This window comes from Vipera ursinii, assembly GCF_947247035.1.
Source record: "Vipera ursinii genome assembly, chromosome: 2".
NCBI lineage: Eukaryota > Metazoa > Chordata > Lepidosauria > Squamata > Viperidae > Vipera > Vipera ursinii.
The window spans coordinates 45,610,141-45,635,191 of NC_139513.1; the positions used below are offsets into that span (position 1 = coordinate 45,610,141).

The following is a 25,051-nucleotide window of genomic DNA, read 5'->3' on the forward strand; positions in this document are numbered from 1 at the left end:
TTGCCCAGGCGCGGAGCGTTCCGAGCACAACTTCCGCGAGAAGTATGCGCGCGAGAGGAGGAGAGCGCGGCGGCTGCGGCGGCTGCGACTCCTCCGACCATGCAATGGCGGTCCTTGGTGTTGGCGCTGCTGGCCCTGAGACTGGCTGGGCAAGCCCTCCTGTGGCTGGCGGGGCCCAGCTTCGGCTTCTACCAGCAGCGCCTCCGGGCTTTTTCCTGCGGCGGCCCGGCCAAGGAAGGAGACTCCTCCGGCTCGCGGTGCCTCAAAGCCCCTCACTGGGCCTCTTTCTTGGGACGACTTTGGGGAGGCGATAGCGGAGGCGGCGGCGGCGGCGGGAGAGAGAGCCGCAACCCCGCCGCTGCTGCTTCCTCGTCGTCCCGCCGCAGTGGCCACGACGAGTACGAGCAACGCTACAACCGGGCTTTCCCCCTTCAGCTCCGGGCTCAGTTGCGCGACGCCGCCCGCAGCATGTTCTCGTTCGGCTACGACAACTACATGGCCCACGCTTTCCCTCAGGACGAGCTGAACCCCATCGACTGCCGCGGCCGCGGGCCCGACCGAGCTGACCCGTAAGTTGCCAGGCCGGGCTCGGAGGGCTCGGAGCGGCCGAGAGGGGGTGAAAGTTGCCGCCGTGGCTCTCGCCGTCCCCTCAGCCCGGCTGTGGTTCAGGACGTGGGATGTGGGTTGGCGAGGAGAGGGTGGGAAAAAAACAACAACCAGGCATTAGGTTGGCGTCCTTAAGGGAGGTAGCTGCTTTGCCTTTTCAGAAGTTAAATGGGCCGTGAGCGTCTGCGATACGGTGATTTAAGGCAGCGTTTCCCAACCTTAGGAACTTGAAGATGCGTGGACTTCAACTCCCAGAATTCCCCAGCCAGCTATGCTGGCTGGGGAATTCTGGGAGTTGAAGTCCACGCATCTTCAAGTTCCTAAGGTTGGGAAACGCTGATTTAAGGATTTGGCTGGAGAAAGAAAGATAATTACTAGCCAGTTGATTACGGGGTGATGCCTGAGAGGTACGTCGAAAGTACATTTTCAAAAGATAAAAGAAGAGCTTTTATCCTTTGGATTCAGCCCTCGCAGTGCCTTGCTGTGTTTCCAGTTCATTGCTCTTCGTTGTGTACACGGGGACAATTAAACGCCACAAATATACCCCGATTCAAGAGGCTGACAATAAAAAATAAAAGTCCCCAGTAATACGTGTGAAGGTAGTGCGAGACTGCAAGATTGGCCGGGTACGAACAGGTGAAAGAGTCGAATCGTGATAGTAATAGTAAAGTATGATTATCGTTTGCTGAAGTCTTACCGCTTCTTTTGAAGCTGCGCGTGGAAGGATTTAGTAGAGGGTGACAACCATGGTTTAGCGCAGTCGCTTTCAAATACCTTTTCTGTTTAGATTTGTATAGTTCGGTGTATGAATTATGTTGAATTTGGTGATCATGTTTTGCATGTTGTTTATACTTCTAAAGATCTTTGACCTTCTTGAAAATTGCATAAGCATTGCTTCATTCCTCCCAAGAGGAATCTTTCTCAGGCGTAAATACTAAGCTTACTTGCTTTGAAAGTATTAATAATTTCTATGTATGCCTGTCTCTGGCAGCCACATGTATCAACCTCAAATTGCTTCTGAATGGTTGCATGTGAATGTTGTGGTGCACTTTCTAGATTAACAAATCTGAGGGGACATGTCTCATTATGTATACTTTTGGGCAAGTTGCTTTAGAAGTCAGTTTTATGATATCTTAAAAATAGTGTATTGTTTTCTGATTAATGCCAACCTAAGAATATAATAAAAAGCCTGATGGATAATTCTTCCATCTAACCTTCTCATAGAATTGCTATCCATAGTAATAAATAATATTTTGGGGAGCAATAGGCCATTCTTTGTGTAGTTCTCAACAATTGGCATTGATATTGGGGGGAGAGAGTATGTTTATGTGTATAAAATCCATCATAACCAGCAGGGCACTTAGAATAATTCTATGCAGCATTGATGATTTAAGTAGTTGACAGTTGGTGTGTCCATTTTAACAGCTGTTCCTATGAGAGTACATTCATAGAAATCATTTGTTAGAACTGCTGAATTAAAGCAAACTTCTAGAAAATGTATATTGCCCTAATGAAAAATAGCTATGGATAGTTGCTAGATCAATATAGGCTTATTTTCCATGACTATGTAATCCTTTTTAAAGTGATCACACTTTGCAGTATTAAGATTCTGTAGTTTAACAGGACATAGTGTGATTGTTTTTGACAATTGTGAATACCTCTGTACTTCATTGTATGCTTCTAAAATTTGCTAGATGACATATGAAAATAGGGCATTCTTTTTTTACATATTTTTTTACCCATACTACCTTTTTCTCTACTTTTTGTGGCTCTAAAATCTTTTTTCCTAATCTTGGTGATTAACATTGCATACAATATTTCAAATGCAGTTGCATATTTCATGCATACTATTATTAAAGTGCATAAAATATTGGCAGCCTTTTTAGTGTCCTTTTTAATGTTCCCTATATAGAATTTATATAGACAGTTGCCCCAATAGTTTCCATTGAGCTATGTAACACATTCTTAAGGAACTTTCGTCAACTTGGTCCTTGTAAGAATATTTATAATGTTAATTTTTTGCTTCCATATGCATTCCATTTTATTTTGTGACAATGATCTTCATTGCCATTTTATTTGAAATATTCTTCTGAAACCAGTTGCGTTATCTTTTGCATTTAGTAATCCTAAAACATTAAATCACCAAACGTAGTCATCTCACTATTCATCCTTAACTCCAGAAATGATTCATGAAGAGCTTAAAAAGAACTGGACCCAATACAGGCTATTGATAAATACTAGTTGTCTTTATCTATTAAAAAACCAAACGTACAGCTGTTTCTGCTTTTTCCTTCCTGATTGTTTAAGCCAGGAGTCCCCAACCTGTGGCCCACTAATGGGCTGTGGCCTAATTGCCACTGGGCCACGTGAGTGGCCGGCTGGTGCCTGTGTGTGCATGGCCCTATTCCCGCAAGCAACGCTGCCTTGTGGGTGTTCACAGCCCCACTCGTGTGATCATCATTGGGGATATTTGGGGCCTTACTTGTGCAAGGATCATTGTGGCCCTCTGCGATCCCACTCACGTGTCACAGGTATTTGTAGATCCACTCGTGACCGTTGCCAGAAACATAAGTGCTTACACACACGCACACACACCTGTGCCTGCCCCACCCACAAAGTCATCCCCTTCTCCCCCAGATCTGGGCCACCAACCTGAAAAGATTGGGGAACTCTGATTTAAGCTATGAGTTCTCAGATTGCTACAGATTTTGAATAGTTTCTAAATAGAAAATATTGGAAAATGGCAATTTTTCTAATAAAATTTTTTAATGGAAATAATATATCTGGAATCAATTGTCATTGGTAACTGACACATATGGTTACATATAGAAATAATAAATGCGAGGTTGACTTTCAGATTTGATCTGAACAAAGATTCTTTGAGCATATGGAAAGCTATTCATTCAGATTTATACATTTTTGTAGTGGACTTAATGTATCTTTATGGGAAAATATTCAATTTAAAATTCTTCAAAAATTTGGCTGTTTATTGGAGGTGGGTTTTGTCACTATAAATTTAAACTTTTATTAGAAATAAAGTAATATAATGTGATGTTGGCGTTCTCCGTGCTATTCTTTTAGAAATTTTAATTGTGGCTACCGTATTTTCAAACATGTGCCATTAAGAAGTATAGTTCTCTTGATTTCTGTAATCATTCTTTCCAAATAGCCTAGATTAATCTGCTTATACAAGTAGTGTAGTTAGTATAACACATTAGGCAGATTGTGTGTGTGTGAATGTAATGATATATGCTGAATAGGGAAATATATTGTATAATCTCAAATTTTAACAGATTAGGTTTATATAATGTTGACATGTTTCTTTTAACAGTGTTTCTGGTCTTAGGTTGTTAGAATAATGAAACAATAAAGTAAATACTAAAATTTTCTAAATAGCAAACTGCCATTTTGGTTATTTTTTCTATGTATGTATAACATCCCCAGTTCATGGATGACTGTTTTTTTTTAAAGGGCAGATGTTCTTTCTATATTTTTTCATAGAATTACCACTGATTAATTGTATCTCCATTTTTTTCATCATAGGTAGACTACTATAATTAATTATAGACCATTTGGTTAAACCCAGGGAAATAAGTTCCATTTCTTGAAAAAGAGAACATTTAACTATGATCTCTACATAGCGTTGTTTATAGATATTTTTTCTGCAAAACAGTTATTTCTAATCATTAATATTCTAAAAAGAAAGTGTTTGCTGTATTAAAATAATCAATGAGGCTTTTTGCAAGAAAATAATAATTGATATCAGGGCTGTATGGTATTTACAGCAATTTTTCCTTTACAAAATTTATTTACCAGGGACAACAGCTTTTCTTTCTGTCATTTATAGCACTTCCTGCAGCTCCATGCTTGAGCAATTACATAAATATTTCATATTTTCAAAAATCATGCAATGTGCTGTATAATATGGGGCCTAGTTAAGAACAGTACGCAAAAAGTCTTAGGTCAGTTTGTAGAGAAAAAATATACGTGTTTAGAGAGCTTAGCATGCATTTTAAAAGGAACTCTTTATTTTAAAATAATAAGATGCCATTTGAGCTGAGTAATGGTTTGTTGCTTCAGATATTGCTACAGCAAAAAGATGCTTTATGGATCCCTGTGCTTTAAGATGAGTCAAATTTGAGTTCACTTTTTCCATAAGTCATATTAGCTAAAATCACCTTGTCTAGTGTTCAATACTTAATATACTGGGCTACATTAGTTGTGACATAAATAATAGATTATTGTTTAAAATATCATTAGTATCCAGTTTCTAAAATTAGCCTTGGTGAATCTGCTTTAATTCACTTGAATACTGGTTTTAATCATAATTAAAACTTCAGTGGAAATAAGTCCCAGCTACTTTGGTCTCAAAGTTTCATGAATATACAATTCCAAACATAGTTTATCTACAAAGTAAATAAAGGTGGGATAAAAATCAAATAAATAATAAACTATGAAAGTGTTAATGTTAAGTTTAAGCTATGTAGCTGTAGCTGCAATCTTTTATGCCCTTATCTAAGAATATTTCCCTTATAATTCTTTGGGATGTTCTTCCAGTTAATGGTGTGTGGAATTAGGCAATATCACTTAAAAGTTACCTAAGTGAATTAAGTCTTTTTAAATCTGATTGAACTAACTCTAATGAAATTTATTACAGTTCAAATCTGAATATCAATGATGTCCTGGGAAACTACTCGCTTACTCTGATTGATGCATTGGATACCCTAGCAGTGAGTTAAATCTATTTTTTTAATTACTGAAAGGAAAAACAAGTACTATCAGAAAAATATATATCAAATTTCACAAAAATTACCTTCATTAACACAGGGCCTAATTCCTCAGTTTTATCATATCGGGAATTGTGTAGTCTTATTTTTTAAAACTAGTCATGGCTATAGAATATTTTTCTGGGCCAATATTGACAACAGTCCTGATCTTGCAAGGTTATGAGAAGATCTCTTTCTTTAGCCTGTAATAGGGAGGGGTTTTTTGTTGTTGTTCATTCATGTTTGGCTTGGGAAGTAGGCTTAAGCAAGAAAAGATTCTTTTCTGCATGCCACAGATTTAAGGAATGGAGACGTTTGTAGCAACCACAAATATTTACAATTAAAAAGTTTTGGCACAGAGTCCCAAAGGTGCTTTTTTCACAAGGCAACTGGACTTCCTTATTTTTCTTTAAAGATGTTTCACTTCTCATCCAAGAAGCTTCTTCAGCTCTTCAAAGAAAAACAAGAAAGTACAGTTGCCTTGTGAAAAAGCACCTTTAGGATAACTATGAGCTGTATGACTGATAATCTCCATAGACTTGGCACAGAGGTACTGTTATTATTATTAGGTAGTTTTATACTTTAATATATTATTTTTCTACCTCATGTTATCTTAAGGTCCTTGCTAGCAGTGGTAGGGGAGAAATTATTTCAGTTCATATTTTAAGATAAAGCTAATCAGTTTATATTTACCAAACTATACATAGACTAGCCACATTTAGTATTTTACATTAATAGATTTGTGATGGAGCTATATGAACAAAGGTATATACCAAAATATTCATCATAAAGAAATGTGTAGTTGTAACAGCAAAACTATGCAGGTGGCTCTTTGTATTTGTGGTTCCATGCCCCATGACTTTGTTTATCTATAATTGCTAAAAAGACACCATATTTTGGAAATTGTGGTAAAAGTTTTCAGTTATTTGCAGTTTTGCTTGTTGTTTTTTGTAACAAGCTTCCAACGTTTGAGGGACTCCTAACAGAGAAGAGGGAGTCAACCTATTCTCCAAAGCATCTGAGGGTAGGAGAGGAATAATGGATGGGAACTTTATCAAAGAGAGATCCAACCTAGAATTAAGGAGAAATTTCCTAAAAGTAAAAACAATCAGTGGAACAGCTTGCCTCCAGACGTTGTGGGTACTCCATCACTGGAGGTTTTAAAAAGGAGATTGGACAGCCAATTGTCCAGAATTAATTAGGGTCTCCTGCTTAAAGAGGGAGTTGGACTAGAAGATGTCCAAGGTCCCTTCCAATCTATTATGTAATTCTTTGCATGTACTGTATATGAAATACATTTCTTCAGGGTTTGTTTCATCATCTGTGGTTCTTTGGCTGGAATAAAACCACAAATAAGAAAACATTTAATTATTAAAGGTAATGTTTGTAGAAACATTAGGAAAAATATCACACAAAGTTCATATTTTAGGGCAAATGTTTATAACTGCATAATTTTTGTAGTGTGGACTATTTAAAAAAAACCCATAATGATGCAGAAATTGAATTGGGGTAACTGGGAAAGTGAATTAATATTGACAGATTTGTCCAGCTCTTCAATTAAATCATGTTGAAATCATTAATTTTATTGCAAGCTGATTGTTGCTAGTAAGCACAGTCTGTTCTAGCTGTGTGCCTATAACTAAATATTTTTAGCATGTTATTTTTTTTAGAAATATGCATTTAATCTTGCTTTCTCCCCCTCTCTCCCTCTCCCTGCCTCTTTCACCTTCCCCTTCTCTTCTGTTGCTAGTTAAAAGTTAAACAAAACAGTTTTAGTAAATTAACACTTGATTCCTCTGTTATTTTGTTTTAACCCAGTGGGTCCACTATTATCTATAACAATATCATAAAAAGACTTTGTAGAAAATCTTGATAATAGAAATATAGATTGTCCTCGACTTATGACCAGTTGTTTAATGACCATTCAAAGTTATTGTGGAAACAAAAAAGTTACTTATGATACATTCTTGAAGTTACAACGGCTGCATCACCCCCTCCCCATACACACAGAGTTGTATGAATGCATTCCAAGCGCTTCACAACCAGTTCACATTTATGACTGGTTGCAACATCCCATTTAGGTGCCATTTTCCACCGAAAAACAATCCGTTGGATAAAGCTGGATTAGAATTTAGTACCCCATGGTTTGCTTAATCCTGGAATTTGCTTAATGGTCATGTGATTCCTTTTATTGCCACCATAAAATAGAGTCCTATGATGTGGTGACTTAACAACCAAAATTCTGGGCTTAATTGTGGTCATAAGATGTGGGTTGCTTGTATATTTATATGACATTAATTGCAGATACTTAAGTTTATTTTTAAAATTTAACAAAGATTTTGGTATAAAAATATGTGGAAAGTTTTTTCAGATCTTCTTTTTTGTTTTTCTTAAAGGTAATGGGAAATTCTTCAGAATTTCGGAAAGCAGTGAAGCTTGTGATAGACACAGTAACATTTGACACAGATTCAACTGTCCAAGTCTTTGAGGCAACAATTAGGTAGGATGTTGCAGAAATTTGATAGCACTGAATGTGAATAATACATTCAAGGAACTCCAAAACAATTTATTCTGTCTGCTCTCTTACTGATGAGATTCACATGATCAGTGTCATAAAATGATGATAAATGTAAATCAATTCATATGGTTTAATAACTGGCTTATAATAATTTATAAATTATAATGTAAGACTAGTTCTTTCAATGCAGCTGCTCGTCAAAATCATAATAAAGTGTTGCTCTCCTATTTGGCTCAGTGTTCTCCAATAAGATGGTTCAACCTGGCAACTATGAAATGCAGGATTAAGGGACAAAGTCAGAACTTTATGATTAAGAAACACTTAAACTTGTTTTGAATGGATTTAAATCTCCAGGAATGCATGAATCATATTCCTAAGTACTGAAGGACCTTGCTGATACTCTGCCTGAACTTTTATTAATCTTTGAGAAACCTTGGAGAATGAGCAAGGGCAATGTAATTCTTTGATAAGGAAACTGGAGAAAGATTCTTGTAGATGAAATAACCTGGGCCAGGTTTATTAGGAAGGCTTTAAACTGAATCCTGTAAAGCAGAGGTCTTCAAACTCGGCCCTTTTATGACTCATGGACTTCAACTCCCAGAATTTCTCAGCCAGGCATGCTGGCTGAGGAATTCTGGGAGTTGAAGTCCATGAGTCATAAAAGGGCCGAGTTTGAAGACCCCTGCTGTAAAGGATAGAAGTAGAAACCCTGAGACGTGCACCACAGATAAACACTTTTTATGTTACAGAAGTAGAAAGCTGAAATGTCATTTTTAAACCTTTTCCACAAAAAAGGTAAAGTAAAAAAGAACACAGACTCATAAACCATTAACTGTGAATGGTACAATTTGTAAGACCAAATAATAAAAGGGGAGAGAAATTACACTGTATGATAAAAATATTGATTCCTGGAAATACGCATTAATGAACCTGTAATGCTGTCAAGAGCGTTTACATTACAAATAAGAGCAACTAATATAAGCAATACTGTATTGTGTCTCTTATCACTTTCCCATCCAAGAAGAAATGAATTCTTACAAAACCAACTTGCCGTTCTTTCAAAAAGCTATCTTTTGTAGGAATGGGAGACTTTAATTGTTCTGACAAGTTAGATCCAGTTCTATCAAACATTATCTTTCTAGGAGATTCTTGATTTGTTGATGCTCCTTCAGAGGTTGGAGAACTTTTTGGTTGTTTCTATTGCTTTATTATGCTTTTCTGCCTTTTAAGAAAATCTTATTGCTGCTTTGAGATCTGCGGATACAGACTTAAGTACTTTGTCTTACTGCTAATATGTGATCATAATTCTGTTGCTATAATATACACATATATTGTCTCATTTAAAATAATAACTGCTATGATTTCTTTTAGGGTTTTGGGAAGCCTGCTTTCAGCCCACATAATAATTACAGATACCAGACAGCCTTTTGGTGATATGACTATTAAGGGATATGATGATGAACTGTTGCATATGGCTCATGACTTGGCAGTAAGGTTATTACCTGCTTTTGAGAATACCAAAACTGGAATTCCTTATCCAAGGGTATGTATAGAACAATTGCCAATTTTCAGGCAAAGGAAATTCAGTCTTTTAACCCAAGGTGTAACATGTTAAATATTGGAATTTAACTTTGTCTTTAAAAGATGTTCTCTGTGTATACTTTTTGCTCTTAGCGTATCTACAAGCTTGAGCTGAATATACATACCACTGCCATTTTTTAAATAAATTTTGGAAAGCAGATTCTGTAGTAGATATGCTGAATGAGCTCCTGTTTCCTCAAGGATTTCAGCGTTCTGGTTTCTTGATGGCGAAATACTGACATGCTCTAGATATCCCTTTAAGATAATTTCCCTGTGGAATATGATGCAAGTTTGTGACAGAGCACTGATGAAACCTCTGTCACTAATTTTGAAACTTGCAAAAGAGTAATCGAGCTGCTTATTCCTTAGTAAGCTTGCTTATAAACTTTCATATCTTTGCAGGTGAACTTAAGGACAGGAGTTCCTTCTGGGAGCAATAATGAGACTTGTACTGCAGGGGCTGGATCATTACTGGTGGAATTTGGAATTCTTAGTCGGCTTCTTGGGGATTCAACTTTTGAGTGGGTTGCCCGTCGAGCTGTAAAAGCCCTTTGGAACTTAAGGAGCAATGACACTGGATTATTAGGTACTTATTTTTCCCCCTTGGGATATCATTTTTTGGTTTGTATTCTTGTTCTGATAGCTGATCCTCTGAATTCATATCGATATGAGAATGGAAACTTTCACCATTGAATTAACTAGATCTCTAGGCATTTCCAGTTATTTGGGAATATTTAACCATTACAGCATGTGCTTTCCTTAATCTTATCATTTATATTAGGTTTCAAATAGTTCTAATCAAATGGAACTTCTAATCAAGTGGAACAAGTTCATTCCTGTGATTTGTACTTTCCATTTATTGGAGGAGTTTTGGTGCTGTATTTGAGAGTAATTTAGGTACACCTGAAATCCAGCATGCACTCTTCTTTTTTTAAAGCTCCAGAATAGTAAAAAAAAAAAGACTGATACTGTGGCAACCATTTCTGGAACATTACAGAAATATATTTGTAGATTCTTAGAACGTGTATGTGTACTTGTTTGAATTGTGAGCCAATATGGTTATTAAGACTGAATCTGATGTTTTTACGAGTCTAATCTTTTCTAGAAAAATTAGATGAGTATCCATTATTTACAAAGGTAAGATAAAATGTTTATATTTAGATATAGTTCATATGTTTATTTTATTTTATTTTATTTTAATTCCATTTATATCCCGCCCTTCTCCGAAGACTCAGGGGCGGCTTACAAGCTTAGCAGTAGCCTTCATTCTATGTATATGCCTGCTTGTTAGGGCTTTCACACACACACACACACACACACACACACACACACACACCCCAAGCGGCATTATTACAAAGTCAGCTTAATTGCCCCCAACAATCTGGGTCCTCATTTTACCTACCTCGGAAGGATGGAAGGCTGAGTCAACCTTGAGCCTGGTGGGATGCGAACCTGCACTGTTGTGTGGACATTGAAAAAATATAAGTTCATATTGCAGTATTGGATACTTTAAAACATAGCATAGCTGAAAAATAACTCAAATGAGTCAACTTCTTTCTCTTATTTGACTTTTGTTGTTGAGAGGCATATGTAAGTAAATAGACTTCAAAAATTAATTTTTATACCTTATGCTAAAGCCTACAAATTTCAAGATTTCTCTGTTTTTGTTGGAAATTTGAATTCAGAAAGAATCCTTGTTAGAATACATGCTTTTGAATACATTTGAATACTGAGTGATTAAGCAGCAGAAAATTCCATGAAAGTGAAAAATATTCTCAACCTACTTGTCTTGGATTCAGAGTTTGTTAATGCTAACAAATCTTCAATATGGTACTTCAAAGTAAACGATGTATTTATTACAGGGTATGATTTGTACTTTTTCATATGTGTGTAACCTGGTTTATACTATTGAGTTTTATTATGTGCTGATCTTCGATGGCAATAAAAATATAATTACTTTTAGAAATACACAGGGTAGGAAATCCTCTTAAACTGTATCTAGAAAATAAGGAAACATGTGAAACAGTGAGAGAATGGTTTTTATCTCTTAAACACATTTAACTAGCAGTATGCCAGATGAGAATTGTCTTTTTATGCTCTCTTGAGACCTGTTTAACTGGATTATGATTCAGATATGTGCATTTACATTTAAATAATATTTGCCTTTCTCTTACTTCATAGGTAATGTTGTGAATATTCAAACTGGCCATTGGGTAGGAAAACAAAGTGGCTTAGGAGCAGGCTTAGATTCCTTCTATGAGTATCTTTTGAAATCGTACATCCTCTTTGGAGAAAAAGAAGATTTAGAGATGTTCAATGATGCTTATCGAAGTATTCAGAACCACTTAAGGCGCGGGTATGTGAATTATGCTATTTTAAAGTTATTAAAACACTGTTTAGAGAGCCAGACTGATGCAGTAGCTAAGGCATCAAGACTGGAAACTGGGAGACCATGCATTCTAGTCCTGCCTTAGGTACGAATCCAACTGGGTGGCTTTGAGCTAGTCACTCACCTTTGGAAGAAGATAATTGCAAACAACATGCAAAAATCTTGCCAAGAGAACTGTGAGAACTAGTCAAGTTACTAAGAACCAACAATAATGATTTGATGGCAATAAATAAGTCACTACTGAGTGACAGAAAATATGAAATGGATTGATTCCTTCATGTTATAGATAGACCTTCAGTTAACATTTTGTTCAGTGGACCAAAGATAAAGTGATACTGACTGAATGGTACTTATATCTAGTCTCCAAAATTACAGATGTTGCAGCACTCCAGTGGTCACATGATCAAAATTTAGCTGCTTGGCAGCTGCCCACACTTGACAACCACAAAAGCGCTTCAGTTCTGCCTCCCCTGTCCATCACGCCCCCATCTGTGCCCTTTTGGTCCCAACAATCTGTGGCTCCTGCCACCGTGTACTCTTCTGAGCCCAATGATCTTTGTCATCTTCTTGCTCCCACTATCGACAGGATGGCCATCATGATGTTTTGCAAGGCAGCTGCTGGCCGCCCAAGTCTTTCTTCTTGGTGGTTTCCTCAAAAGATCTCGGGGGGGGGGGAAAGACCTCATGACCTACCACTGCCTTGTTAAGGGCCAGATTAGGCATATCCCATCAGGAGCAGGAATAAGAAGCTGGCAAACGTCAGCTGGAGTGGTGGAGTCCAAGGCAGCTGGGAACTTGGAAATGGTGTGGGCGGCTGTAACTGGGCCAGGTTGGGGCTTCTTGAGGTGGCTGCAGCTTCAAACCATGTGACACTGAACCAGACTGAGTTGTCTGCAGTTCCATGCCATGCTGCTTGGCTAGGTTGGTGCAGTTGCAGCTTCAGGTGTCTCAGAGGCTTCTGGCAGGAGCCAAGAAACCGCTGAGCTTCAGCATGGCAAACAGTCCAAGAACTGTGTGATTCTGGACCGGTTTGCCTTCTTGCAAAGGGTGGTGGTGGTGGTTGTGGGGAGAAAAGGCAGTTGAGAGAGTTGCAGGGGAGGCAGTCCCTCAACTTGTAAGAACCAAAGTTCAGGTTGGGAGGGATCAAGCCAGGGACAGCTTGGACTGGGGTAGAATTGGGCTAGTTATGCCAGGATTGCTGTCTCAGAGTGATGCAATCACAAGACATTGAGGTTTATTATATTGCTTAGCAATGAAAATTCTGGTCCCAATTGCTGTGCTAACTCAAGCATTATTTGTATATTACTTCAATCTTGGTTTCTGAAGAAAATGTATATATTTTAGAATATTTTTTTTAAAAAAATTGTGAGTTAACGTTTCCTCCCAAATCATATTTTTTTTGGCCTTGCCTCTTATTGACATTACTTCCCTACAGTTTTCATAGACATATTGCATTATATATGTAATAAAATGTAGCCCTCAGTCAGATAAAATTGTCCATACTATCTATATACTTAGGCGGTGTACTAATAAGGGTACTTATAATATTTAGTAAGTGTACTAATGTTTGTTGGGCTTTTAATTTTTCGCAATATTTTTTTGCCCTATATCAGGTTACAGTTAAGGTACATCTCTTGGGTTGGAATGGTAGTAGATACCATTATACTGTATCTGTAGTGCAACATAAACTTTGATTTTAATGATGCTCAATATTTATTACAATTTTTGATAAAATCCTTGTATTGAGTGGTACAGAATTAAAAGAAATACCATTTGATAACTTCTTCAAACTATTATATATGTATGCTTGTTGATATAGTGCCTTGGGTTAGGACTTGATGTCCAGTTACCCAGTTTTCAGAATGGAAATTTGATACCTGTTAGGACTATTAATTACACTAATCACAATAATAGCAATTTAACTGACTATCAAATGATTCTGGGTGGCTCACAAGAATCAAAGAAATTATAGTCAAAATAATAAAACATAAAAGATGACAATAAAAGGTAGCACTCACAATGAACTGAGGTCTCTCATTCCTCCTGGGTGATATCTGGGTAATGCTATCTGTAAAGATTGCATGCCATTTGATCATAGGAACTAAAGTTACGGATAATTCAAATAATTATTCCTTGCTTGCTCTCAAATATTAATATGAAACACTGCACATCATTTTTCATAGGAGGGAAGCCTGCAATGAAGGTGAAGGAGACCCACCTCTTTACGTTAACGTTAATATGTTTAGTGGCCAACTAATGAACACCTGGATTGATTCTCTTCAAGCTTTTTTTCCTGGACTTCAGGTATTCTTTCTGTGGTGGAGAGAAAATAGGAAAATTGAAATATATGTATGGCAGTACATCAAGAATTCCCAATTGGTATGGAAGTGGCTGGGGATTGATTAGAATAGACTAAAAGCTTGTGTGGGAAAGAGAATCAGAAGCCCATTCCCTTACCTACGGTACTACTTCAAAGTCCTAGTTGTCCCTTGGGAATGTCCCACCAAATTCTTTAACTTTGGGGATGTTCCCACCAATGCAAATAAATCATGTTATTGCTTTGTTTATTTACATAAAGAAAACAGCATAGTGGATGTCTCAGAGTGTCTGATGGGTACAGTGGTGTTTTCTTGCTTTAGGATGAGATAATTTCTGAGTCACAAGAGTATTGTGCATTCCATCTTAATAAAATCAGCAACTATTAAATGTAATGTATTTATTTATTTATTTATTTTATTTTATTGGATTTGTATACTGCCCTATTCCCGTAGGACTCAGGGCGGTTTACAGGGCAGTTAAAACCATGAATACAAAAAATTAAAAACAATTAAAACAATTAAATTAAATTCAAGCCCCAAGAGTAAATCTAAAACCCAGTTAAATTAACCCCACAGTCTGGACCAAACAGATCGAAGAGCCAAGTTTTCAGGTCCCGGCGAAATGAGCGAAGGTCGGGGGCAGTCCTAAGTTCTGTGGGTAGTTGGTTCCATAGGGCAGGCGCACCCACAGAGAACGCCCTTCCCCTGGGAATAACCCGCCGGCATTCATTAACCGGCGGTACCCTGAGAAGGCCCTCCCTGTGGGGGTGCACAGGATGATGGGAAGATGATGCCGGCAGCAGGTGTTCCCTTAGATAGTCCGGACCCAAGCCATTTAGGGCTTTATCGGTCATTACCAGCACCTTGAATCTCACCCGGAGGGCAACCGGAAGCCAATGTAGCTCACGGAGAAGAGGTGTTACACGGGAGTATCGAGAAGCTCCCATCAAAACTCGTGCGGCTGAATTCTGCACCAGTTGAAGCCTTCGGGTGGTCCTCAAGGACAGCCCCATGTAGAGGGCATTGCAGTAGTCTAACCGGGAGGTCACGAGCGCATGAGTGACTGTACGTAGAGCATCTCGGTCCAGATAGGGACGCAACTGGTGCACCAGGCGAATCTGGGCAAAAAAAAAAGTAGAGTTTTATTTTTGTCATTTTGCTTCAGGTTTTAATAGGTGATGTAGAAGATGCCATTTGCCTTCATGCATTTTATTATGCAATATGGAAACGATATGGTGCTCTTCCAGAGAGATACAATTGGCAATTACAAGCACCCGATGTTCTCTTTTATCCTCTAAGGCCTGAATTAGTAGAATCTACATATCTCCTGTATCAGGTATTTAACTTTTTTTTAAAAAAAACTTGATTTTGAAATATAGTAAGTCCTTCATTAGATATAAAAGTCTGGATTAATTTTTTTCTGCTGAGATGTGACCTTTTGCACATTTTAGAATTGGTTGTCGGCTGCTGTTTTTTTTTTTTAAAAAATAAGGACTCAAGTCTTTGTTAGATCAGAGTAGACCAACATTTGAAAATGGTGTGTAGAGAATTAGAAAGCTAATTGTAGAAATTTCAGCATGAAGCCTTTCTGTACTGTTAGCTCTGTGATTTTTGGATTAGACCCCTATCCTTCCTGGTTACTGATAGTTGCTAGGGCAGTGACTGGAGGCTAGAGGTGGCTGGGGCAAATATATCCTTGAGTTAAGGGGGTTGCCCTAACCTACTACCCTAAAATAGGAGGTAATGTAGATACTCAAGTACGTGGCCCAACTATGTTGAATAATTGTCAACAAGTGTCCACTCTTTTTCTTTTTTTTTAGGGAAGATTGCTGAGCAGATTACAGAAAGTCCTGGATTAGATGGATTATTTTTAGTTGAGATTCAGGCATGGATGTGAAGCTGAAACCATATTCTTTTGAACTAGGGCAGTGTGAATGATACCACTATATCCTTTTGAACGCCCTTGAACTGAAAGGGTTGGAAGTGGGTAGCATTCTTTTGCCAAAGATGTTCCAGTGAATCATTTTGGATGCTGTGTTATGTTATTGTTTATAATCAGTTTGTGCAGTTTTCTTGCTGCTTTGAACAGTCTGCACTTCGAATCATTTGGTGATATTCAGTTCTGGCCTTGATTGCATTAGTTCAGATAGCTTGCACAGCCAAAATCAAGCTTCATTTCTTCATTTCTTTTATTTTTTAATGTTACTCTTATCATATAGCACTGTTTCTTACATTTATTTCCTTTCTTTCATTAGGCCACAAGGAACCCTTTTTATCTTCATGTAGGAATGGATATTCTTCAGAGTCTGGAGAAATATACTAAAGCAAAGTAAGTTTTCATTATAAATTACTAAATCCATACAAAACTGAACTGTGTTGCCGTGCTATAATTCAAACAAATATGCCTTCTTAATGTGGACCTAAAAATTGAGGTTGAAATCCCATTTGTGCTTACATAAAATAAGTCCTATTAATTTAGTATTGAGTGAATTTGTGCTTACATAAAATAAGTCCTATTTAATATTGAGTGAATATGTAGAATTTCGTAAGCGTTTTATTAGAAACACTAATAGAGCTTGGAAGTGTCTTTTCAAATAGTTCTAATCATATAGCTATTCATTTATTGATTGTATTTTGTTTTGTCTAGTCAACATACCTGAGGCAACTTGAATGTATATAATAGATCAGGTGCATTGATTAGATTTTCCAGCTGTAACTTTGTGGCTAACTTTGGGCCCTTGGAAATAACTCTGGCTAGAAGTAGTTCACATGGCTGAGTAGGCTATTGCTATAAATTGCTTTTGAAGCTGAGGAGAGTTCCATGAAAAGTTTAATTTGAAAACTTTTGTGAAAAAAAGTGTTTGAAGAAGAAATATTTAGTCATACAGTACATAAACCAGTTTTTTCAGTTCTGATCTTCACCTCATAGGAAATAATTCTTCCTTTTAAAAATGTTGAATATAACATGTAAATCTAGCAAACAGTACGTCCCAACACTAGGTTCCTGAACTATTAGGGTTGTTTGGAGGTACTTCAGATGCCTACATTTCACCAGAGAATATGAAGTTTTGTGAGATTTTTGTTCATTTTTTCCCAACTTGGCTAGAAAGTGTTGCTGCCATATACAGTTGGATTTCTAGGAGAAACAAAAAGATGTTGCAGTTGTTGCAGTATCTTTATTCTCAAAAGAGGAAATAATTCTGTTTCTTTTCTTTGTTGCTGTTGAATCTCAAGTCTGACTTTGTAAAATTATAGATTCAGAGGTAACTGAAGAAAAACTACGCCACTCAAATTGCATAAAATGACCAGCTTATTTCCTTAGACTTTTGCTATGTTTAAAATTATGATTGAAGCTAAAAAGGGGATGAAAATATTCAATTCTGTTTTTCAGATGTGGTTATGCTACTCTTCACCATGTTATAGAGAAATCCAAAGAAGATCGGATGGAGAGTTTTTTTCTCAGTGAAACATGTAAATATTTGTTTTTGGTATGTATCTTTATAGAAGCACTTTTTCTTTAAAACACACTTTATTTACTAGAACTGCAATTTGTAACATTTTTGTTGTAGTAAAATAAAGTCCAATATTTCTATGTATTTTAAATATGTCGTTGTTAAGATGTTAAACCAAGAATGTGCATCGTAAGTACTTTTAAGGGAACTTTGCCGTGATGTACACTATTACTTGATGTAGTCCCTCCATTCAACAACCAGTGATCTACACAACTGATCAATGCCCTGTGCATCCCATATCTGAAACTGTATCCCAATTGCAGAGGATCCAGATAATTTGTTTTCTACAAGACCTCAACACCTGCCCTCTACCCATTTTCTCATTTTCTCTAGAACCTTTCCTAAAAAGGGAAGGTTGACATGGTTGAATAGAGAGATAACTCTTCAAATAGGGGCATACCTTCTAACAAATCCAGCAATCACAACATCCTTCCTGCCTGAAAAAAACGCAGAGTACAAGGATCCAAGTGGCTAAGATCACAATGGAGAATTCTCTTCATCAGGTTCCTTGAAACCTGGTCACCTCACGATTCTGCCTGAATTACTTACTTGACTTAGAATTATACTAACAATAATAATATGATAATGCTACAACATACCTCTTAAAGAATATACATCAAGTAATAGCGTATATCTATATTTAGATTACTCCATAACACTTGACCCAATATCGGCACTACCTCTAGTGTTACTTAATGTTTTTATAAAACCTCTTGGAAAAGTAAACTGTTTATTTGGGAGTGAGGTCCCATGAATATGAAGATATCTATATCTATTTTAAGCTTAACAGGAGTTGCTAAGCTTATTCTGCCCCAGAGGCTGTAAAGTTCTGGGATGGGACAAACCATGCTGCAGCGGAATCCCAATAACAGCACAAACTGCTTGTTTGCCTAGAAAACAGCTAGTTGTAACAAACAGAGAACAGGAAATGGCTTTGAAAATAGATAGTTTTAGTACCTTCTCTCTCCCTGGGGAATATGCTGGCTCCTGTATTATGCATTGCATCTGCAGCCCTATCTTTTCACAGAGCAACCAAAAAATCTTTGAAAGAACATTTGGAGGTAAAGAGCCATTTTGTATATTGTTTTTAACTCCAGTGTTATTTTTTTAAATGATGATGATGATGATGATGATGATGTTACTTATGAGGTTTTGATCTCCTACAGTCTCTGGAGTGAAGTGAGATATAAATATTGAAAAATAAATAATATTATTGTCACACTTGGAGTATTACATTTATATATTCTGAAATTCTTAAATTTCAGCTATTTGATGAAGAAAATCCTGTGCACAAATCAGGCAATAAGTACATGTTTACCACAGAAGGACACATAGTATCACTGGATAAGCGCCTTCGTGTTTCAGTAGGGCAAAATACCTCCCCTGAGGAGCAGAAGAAACCTGGAAAGATTAAGTCCAATGAACTAAAAGTAAACAACTCCATCTCTAATGTAAGTATAGGCCAGTATCTTACATACTTTGAATCTAGAAATTTGGTACAGCAGTTGTCTGACAAACTCTTTAATAGGCTTAAATGTATTCTCTCTCTGCCATTGATCGTGCCAGAAACAGTGTGAAAGAGTTAGGATTAGAAAGAACAGGATAATAAAATCACAAATTGATGGAATTGTGAGGATATACTTAAAACCTAGTTCTTCACAGAATTAATACACTGGATCACCTAGTGCTCTATCTTTATGTGTACTATATGTGGTTTAGTGCTTAGACATCAACCAGAAGCTCATTGGTTGACTTGGAGCTAATCATTCTAACCCACTTCACGAGGTAGTTATTGTAGGAAACGCTACATATTCTGCCTTGATTTTGTGAATAAAAAGGTGCAACTTCTCCCAAGGTGTGTTAAATAAGTTATATGAATTAATATTGCTTACTGTCCTAAGCAGGTTTTCCATTAGTTTAGTATACAAATTCAACATTGTGCATGTTTTGAGATTATTTAAGATTCTGGATACACAGCAGCCTTTCGCTCTTTTTAAAGAGACCCAAATTTTTTCACACTTATGGAAATTTGCAAAAAGAGGCTGCTTTAATGAATAGCAAAGAAGAAGAGTATTTGCATGAAGGGGGAAGTACTCCTTTGGAATCATTCTTAAAGCGTGCACAGTTTCAACATTTCCAATATTATTTCCACTTGAAATACCTGCAGTATTCATATTCATGGGGCAATTGATGGGGCAGTCTGAGCTACACAATCCTATCCTGAGGACTGTAGTTGCGTCTCCAGTTTTTGATTGCAAGATTGAAAGGGAGGCACTGTATTTTCTCCCTCTCTCTCTTTATTTTCATTAGTTAATTTTCAGTTACTATTCTTTTCTTTCACATTTTTGGGAAGTTCAGCTCTCAATACAGTGCTCAAAATGCTAAAGCAATTTTTCCCCTGACTAAAGTTAATATCTTAATGTAGGTACAAGAAATGCATTCAGCTATTTTCTAGTTGGTTTTTAAATATAATTTTTGTTTAGCAAAGTGGGGAACACATACACTTTTCAGGAGAGAATATCTGTACAAGGGTACGTATAAAGCAGATTAGTCAGGATGATATTGTATTCAACCAAATACATCCATGTTTGTCTATTTTCTTTCTGTATTGCTATATAACTAATAAGCAGTACAGGTATGTAGAATTGATTATTTGCTCTAGATCATTTCAATTAAATAACATTTATTCCTTGTGAAAGTCAGAATAATTCATTTTGCATTGTTTCAAATGTAAACCTTTCAGTATTGTGGACTATTTCCCTGATCGTATTTCTAAAGATGCAGGTTTCTAACCTGAAAATGTAAAATATCTGCACTTTTGTAAGTTTTGGACACAAAACCTAGTGACAAGCAATACTTGAGCGTCTTGACTTTTTTAGGTAGATTCTTTTTCGATAAGATGGTTTTGCCAAAGTGAACTTTAGAAAATGTGAATATCTCCAATTTCAACTTAAAAATATCTATTTACAGTGTAACAGAGTACCAGATGAGAGAAGATACCTGCTGCCTTTGAAGAGCATTTATATGAGACAGATAGATCAGATGGTGGGTTTGATCTGAATAGCTGTGAAATAATCCTAAGAAGATGCAAGACAACATCTCAATTCAAAGATTATGATCCTCTTGAACTACAAGGCTAACAGCAAATGCAGGTGCTGAATTCGTCACTCATTGGAATGAGAGTTTGATCTCATGTTGAAAAAGAGCATTCCATGTTAGACTGCAGTTATTGTAACTGAAATGGAGTAAAAACATGGCATAATGCAAACTAAGATCTCATGCATCAAGCTTCAGAGCTCATATTGCTGATAGTTAAAATTAAGGTTGCTTTAGTGGCTTGCACCTGAAATGGCACCTTGCTATCACTTATTTGTCTCCCGAAAGAGAACAGTGGGGAAAAAAATGCAATTTAAAATATATTTCTTTTTTAAAAAAAAATGGTGGTCAGAGGAAGAAAAGGGAACGTGCAATTGCTTCCACCAAGTTGAAAGGTTTCACAAGCAATAAATAGTACTAATTATTGCTCAGGTAGGAAAATGGCTATAGGTTCTGGTTTACCTAAAATATTTTGCTGACTATATTATAATTGGAAGTGCAGCTTGCATACCAGCCAAATTATTGCAGAACTATGTTCAGGACTAACATCATATTGGTTGATGTTGCAAACAGTGTTCTTAATTTGAATTGCACATCTAAGGGTGTATGGAGTTTACTAGTTTCTGAAACCGGTATTTTTCGTTTTCTTTTTTTCTTTTCATGTGCCTTCTGGTAGATAAAAAATGCAAAAAAAAGGCATTCAGTTTTGCTCACTGAGTGGCCTTGTGTTCCTGATTTGAAGAGTCTTGCTATGTTTTTATGTTTTGTATTTATCTATTCTTTCATGCCTTTTCTAGAAATCAATCTGAATTAATACAAAATTGAAGTATTCACATTCCATGCAGTCTGAATATGCAAGCTATTAGAACTAGTGCCTTGTGACTTTATGACTCAGAACAGAACTGAAGAGCTTAGCTCAGTCTTTCCTAAAGTAATTTTAAATTCATTGTATTCTGAAACTTAATTAGCTTCAGAAAGAACATTTGGGAGTTGTGTACTTTTCAGACTCATTTTGAACTGAGTATTTTACATATGGTTGTAACCTTTACTCTGGACAAGTATTTTTAATTTGGAGGACATGAAGAGGAACCAATTCTGTAAGAGGTTCTAACCTTTAATTTCAACTTTAATAATTTTGACAAGTTTTCATTTGTCTGAAGGTGATTGTATTGGTGAGTCATTTTTAAGAAGGTTGGGCCGAAAGAACCAAAATGTCTGTAGCCACAGGTTTTATGTATTTCTGAGGAGTAAAATATCTCATGTTCTCCATCAACATCCCCAAATTATTCTTAGTGGCTAGGAGAGTTAAAAGTATCTACCTTTGTACAATTATAGAACACAGTTTTAACATTCTTGAGGATTATCTCTTGGTAGACTGAAGCATGATTACTGTTATTTCTCATCAAAGGATAAAGTTGGCTTAAATTCCTAATCAGAAGCAAGATCACTTAGATCACAACTTAAATATTCTGCAATATGTAAATATTCTTTTTACTGCATAATGCAATTTTATTCCCTATAAAGTATGTTTTGTGTTATAAATCACATTTTAAATTAATCAGATAACATTGCAAATAATTAGGCTTTGCTAAATCTCCTTGGCAAAGAATAAATCTCAGGGATCTTAAAGTAGGGTTCTGTTTGCCTAATAGATTTTGTTTGTCCCTAAAAGTTCTTTTCCTGTTTCACAATTGCTAGGTTTTTTTAAAGTAGGCAGATCAGATTCAGATCAGAACAGTCTCTGTGACTGAGCCTAGATCTAAATTGTTTCCCTCTTTCCCTAGAATGTTTGACTTAAGTACTGATTTAGAAGCCAAACAACATTTTTGTGGTATATCCAAAATGTATTAGGACATTGTAGTTGGTAAAAGTAGAGAGATCATTAATAAGTTATTCAGTATCAGCAGGTCTGCTAATCATACAGAATTGAACATTCTAACAATAGCTGCATTGGTAGAAGGAGTATCCAGTCCTCAGAAGGTTAGATTCCTTTAGAACCATGGCCTTTTAAAGTAGGAAAATTCAAGGTATCTCATTCTTTATATTTACTTAGTAGATTTCTCAGCTTTATCAAAGTGGACTCCATCCCTATTATCTCTCTGTTTTTGACTTGAGCAGTTGAGTATGTAGGAAATAAGGTCTTAATGCTTCCTTGGTTTGAGGAATGGATTTGATGAACCATAATAAGCACTTGGTATGTAGGGGAAAAATGCAAGCCAAAGCAATTTGGTTTACTGCTGTAATCATGTTGTCTAGCCATGTAACTTCTTGCAACAAAACCACATTAACGTGTATGAGGATAAACCTCTTCTGTTCAAGTTGCTTTGCTACACCACCTTTCAAAGTTTGTGCCTACTAAAATGTTAAGTATCCAAATTTAAATTATTTATTTTTTAAAAGTAAAGTAATAATTTGAGGTGTAGGTTTTTTTAAAAAAGAACAACAAAAATAAAAGCTTAAGGTTTGTTTTAGTCAGGTTACTAAAGTTCAAAGTTCTGAAGTTTATGGCACTAACACAACCAGGTGTACCTCAGGAAAAGTGCTAAAATTGATTGAATCAACATAATTCCTTTTGATAAGGATGAACGTAGAAATTGATGAAGTTGTATCTGTAGAGTAGCAGTGGGAATTTGTTGGATTTGTTGACTTTAATTCCCATCAGTCTAGGCAGCATATCCAATAGTGAAGAGTGATGGGAACTGCCGTCCAGTTATTTCTGGAGAGCTACATACTACACTATTTTTGAAGTTGATTTCTGACTCTACCCCTGTGTTGTAATAATTTCAGGTGGGTACATGACAAATTGATCTAAAGTTCTTAAAACTGAAGAGGTTATAGAGAGCCAAACTCAAATTTTGAAGTGAAAAATTTGAAACACTCAGTTTTATTTTATAAAATCCATGTTTAATTCATGAAAAATAAGTTTACCATTCTATTGCAAAATTAATGTTAAGGCCAAATCTAACATATTCAGGTAATTTGCCAAGTCATAATTTCAGGCTGAATTTTTTACTATAATGTGCAATATGAATTTTTCTAGCCTAATATGGCATTGTTATAACATGTATGTAATAGTATGGGAGTTAAGATTGATTTTTTTAAAAAAAAAAAAGACTGTTCTGGAAATTGTGAAGATTTAAAAATGAACAAATTTTACATATAATTTGTATTAAAGGATTATTTCTTAACTTGCTGGTGTCTGTCATTTCTGAATAGTTATAGACACTAAAATGTTCTAAATTATATTGCAGGGAATAGGAACTTGTTTTTCATATCATTAGATAAACATGAAGCCCACGTAAAAGAACTACTTGAGCCTGTATACAGTTTTGTCCTGGGCAGGCTTTTTCCTTTAAACAAGAATTCCCCATAGGCTTTGATTTCACATCATAGTTTAAGAACAGTATGAAATATAAATAAAATTCTTGTAAAGGGAAATATGCCAACTGTGTTCTCATTTGTTTGCATACAGTTTTAAGCTTGCTAATAGTCAGGTGCTGCAAGATTGATAGGGAAATGTATTAACCCTAGATCTTAAGAGCCAAGAGCTAGTGTATGTTCATGGATTGTGATTTTCTTATATTAAAAGGAAATTAAATATTTAAATGTTTAATATATTTAATATAAAGGGATGCGGTGGCTCAGTGGGTTAGGACTCTGAGCTTGTCGATCAGAAGGTCGGCAGTTTGGTGGGTCGAATCCCAAGTGCCGCGTAGCAGAGTGAGTGCCTGTTACTCGTCCCAGCTTCTGCCAACCTAGCAGTTCGAAAGCACGTAAAAATGCAAGTAGAAAAATAGGGACCACTACGGTGGGAAGGTAACAGCGTTCCGTGCGCCTTTGGCGCCTAGTCATGCCAGCCACGTGACCACGGAGACGTCCTCGGACAAGCGCTGGCTCTTCGGCTTTGAAATGGAGATGAGCACCGGCCCCTAGAGTCGGAAATGACTAGCACGCACGTGCGGGGGAACCTTTACCTTTACCTATATTTAATATATTATTTAAATATTAAAATCAAGGATGAGAACTGTGAGGGGCATAAGTACCATAAAAGAACAAAGCTCTTCAGCTGTAACATATGCTAATTGTGACTTAAATATTAACTGACAGTATGAAAGCTGTTGTTAAGGAGAATTCATACATTCTACTACATTATAGAAAACTGGGTAATATGCATTTAGTGGGTGGAAATCTCATTTGCCTCAAACAGTTGAGAGGAAGACCAAAGGCAGAAGAAATCCAGTCTTTTTACAATCTTAACACGTGGC

At 36.5% G+C, this 25,051-nt stretch overlaps 1 protein-coding gene across 2 annotated transcripts; it reads left to right on the forward strand.

Moving 5' to 3' along the window:
• Positions 1-23,974, forward strand: EDEM1 (ER degradation enhancing alpha-mannosidase like protein 1). 2 transcript variants are annotated; one of them, XR_014491159.1, is made up of 13 exons: positions 1-569; positions 5,264-5,336; positions 7,769-7,872; positions 9,262-9,433; positions 9,874-10,057; positions 11,653-11,827; positions 14,044-14,164; positions 15,344-15,514; positions 16,434-16,507; positions 17,570-17,666; positions 18,956-19,141; positions 20,661-20,842; positions 21,584-23,974. XR_014491159.1 is itself a non-coding variant. In XM_083352219.1 (12 exons), exons 1-12 carry the CDS (start codon positions 100-102, stop codon positions 20,748-20,750), a joined length of 1,917 nt encoding a protein of 638 aa, XP_083208345.1. In that variant the 5' UTR covers positions 1-99; the 3' UTR covers positions 20,751-23,974. The 2 variants fall into 2 exon arrangements, 1 of the variants encoding a protein (XP_083208345.1); XM_083352219.1 differs by having other exon boundaries at positions 20,661-23,974.
• The last annotated feature ends 1,077 nt before the right edge of the window (positions 23,975-25,051 follow it).